The 2,123-nt window shown below is 40.6% G+C and overlaps 1 protein-coding gene across 1 annotated transcript in view; it reads right to left on the bottom strand.

Moving 5' to 3' along the window:
* Nucleotides 1-1,432: 1,432 nt before the first annotated feature.
* Nucleotides 1,433-2,123, bottom strand: part of LOC104821074 (L-aspartate oxidase, chloroplastic) — a 3,945-nt gene continuing 3,254 nt past the window's right edge. The window contains exon 9 of the mRNA XM_010551827.2: nt 1,433-2,123. Within this exon, the coding sequence (XP_010550129.1) occupies nt 1,624-2,123 (500 nt within the window). The 3' untranslated portion in view covers nt 1,433-1,623.

Here is a 2,123-nt window from a genome sequence, read left to right as displayed (position 1 = left end):
GAAGCGCGGGATTTAATATTCCAAGCGGTCGATGATTAAATGACTATAATACCCCTCCCACCTCGTCAACCTTTTTTTTCCACGATAGAAAAAATATCGAAATTCTGGTTGTAAAAAATATCGGAAGTCTTTATTTTCAGGGGATCTGTAGCTTCGAAACAGTATAAAAGTATTGTTAAATAGGAAAAAAAACGACCAAATATTTCATGACAAGTGGGCTGCCGGCCCAATACTCCCAGACGCAGGGGCATTTCAGGTAATTCAGGTGATGTGGTAGACTTTGTGGAGTGGTGGGATCCACTCCTTATGCGCGGTCGATAGAGTGGACTTGACATCAGATCTTGGCCGTTGGATCAAAATATATCTTTTTAAAAATTAAATTATTTGAATTGGGTTTTATTCACCTGTGGGTGGTGTGGTTGCGCCAGAGAGGGTGCACGCTTGGCGGTCGGGTGATTGTCGGCTATGAGATTGATTCAAGACAATCGAACGGTCCTGATCACGCCGGTGACTATCCCTTTATCACAGCGTGTTCACTCTATCATATTCCCGTTATTGTTTAATGTACATTGAACAATCACTACGTAACTCTATTCCCACCTGTCAAGTTTCCTGTGTCATTGATCTTAATATATATTATTATTTTCATAATAATTTTTTTTTGAGCAAGTTCTTGTAGAATATATTTTTTTTTCGTAGAAGGAAATAAATTTACAGTCGCTAAATACACACATATGTGTATACGGACAATATACGTACGATCTTGCATCATACATGTTGATGTGACGTCACCATGTAATAAAACAGACTTGATATATTTTATCCGTCTCGTTACATGATTTTATATGCATATATATATATATATATATCCACATATATAAGATGTTCCTCACCAAGATGTCATAAAATGGGGGCATCTTTTTCAGTTTCTAAAATAAGAGTTTCTCTTCACCATCTTTATTTTGCTGTTTTTAGCAATTAAAGAAGAGGAGGTCGGAAGGTGGGCGAAAAAGGAAAAGAAAAAATAAAATCGGCTGATGTTTTGTTCCCCTTTTAATACGTGAAATGAAAAGAGAGAGCACCTGAGAGGAACAAGAATACATTTAGGGCACGTGTCTGTGTTAGGGAAGGAAAAAAAGGTGATTCATCGTCGATTAAAGGTTGTGAGCACATTTGATCGCTTCTTCGTTCCACTATCTTTCTTTTTCTTTAACTTTTTTTTTTAATATACATAATAAAAAAAAAGAATATATATATATATATATATAAATATAAATATATATTCTATAGGGACCGTCCATTATGAGTTTTCAGTTCTCAATAAAAGTTTAAAATGGCATTCCACCAGTATGTATGCTTGTGAATACACACATCTCTACACAAGTATGTATGCTATGCATGTGTGTGTGGCCCACTGTTAAATTATCCAATGCAGGTTTGGAAAACAGAACACCAGAGGCCCATTTTAAAAGTCCGACAGGAGTTGGGTCTTTACATTTGGATACCCATGTTCAAATCGATATACAACACACACATATGTATAGATGTAACACAATCTGAACGAAGATTTTCCAAGATACAACACAGAGAACAAAAACGCAGGAATGGGGCGAAGAGGAGAAATCAAAAGGCCAATTGGTTAGGGTCATAGAGCTGGCGAGAGCTCCAGCTAGAAGCTGCGGGAGAAGAAGAAGGGAGAATGAGGGTGGGGAGTCGCTTACTTTCTTCGACAAAAGGGAAGTCGGTCGTGTAGTGAAGGCCACGGCTTTCGTGCCTTGCAAGGGCGCTGCTCACTACAAGTTTGGCGCAGCAGAACAGATTCCTCATCTCGCAAGCTTCCAGTGCCACCATCGTCTGCTCCCACCCATGCTCGAACAAGAATCTCTCCCACTTCCCTTCCATTTCCTCTATCTTCCTCTCCGCCTTCTCCAGCCTTGTCGTCGATCTCACGATCCCCGCGTACCTCCACATCACTCCCTGAAGCTCCCGCCTCACCTCTCTCGTCAAAGCCATGATCTTTCTTCTTGTCTCTTTCCCGATCGATCTGGGCATGGACGGCCTTGCCCACCATTCTGAAACGCCAAGCTCGTGCCTTGTCCGCTTCATGAGTTCAGTTGAGGGCT

The sequence above is a fragment of the Tarenaya hassleriana genome, unplaced genomic scaffold (genome assembly GCF_000463585.1).
Source record: "Tarenaya hassleriana unplaced genomic scaffold, ASM46358v1 Cleome32, whole genome shotgun sequence".
NCBI classification, from domain to species: Eukaryota; Viridiplantae; Streptophyta; class Magnoliopsida; order Brassicales; family Cleomaceae; genus Tarenaya; species Tarenaya hassleriana.
The sequence above is the reverse complement of the archived record's forward strand: the minus strand, read 5'-3'. Positions and strand labels throughout refer to the sequence as shown.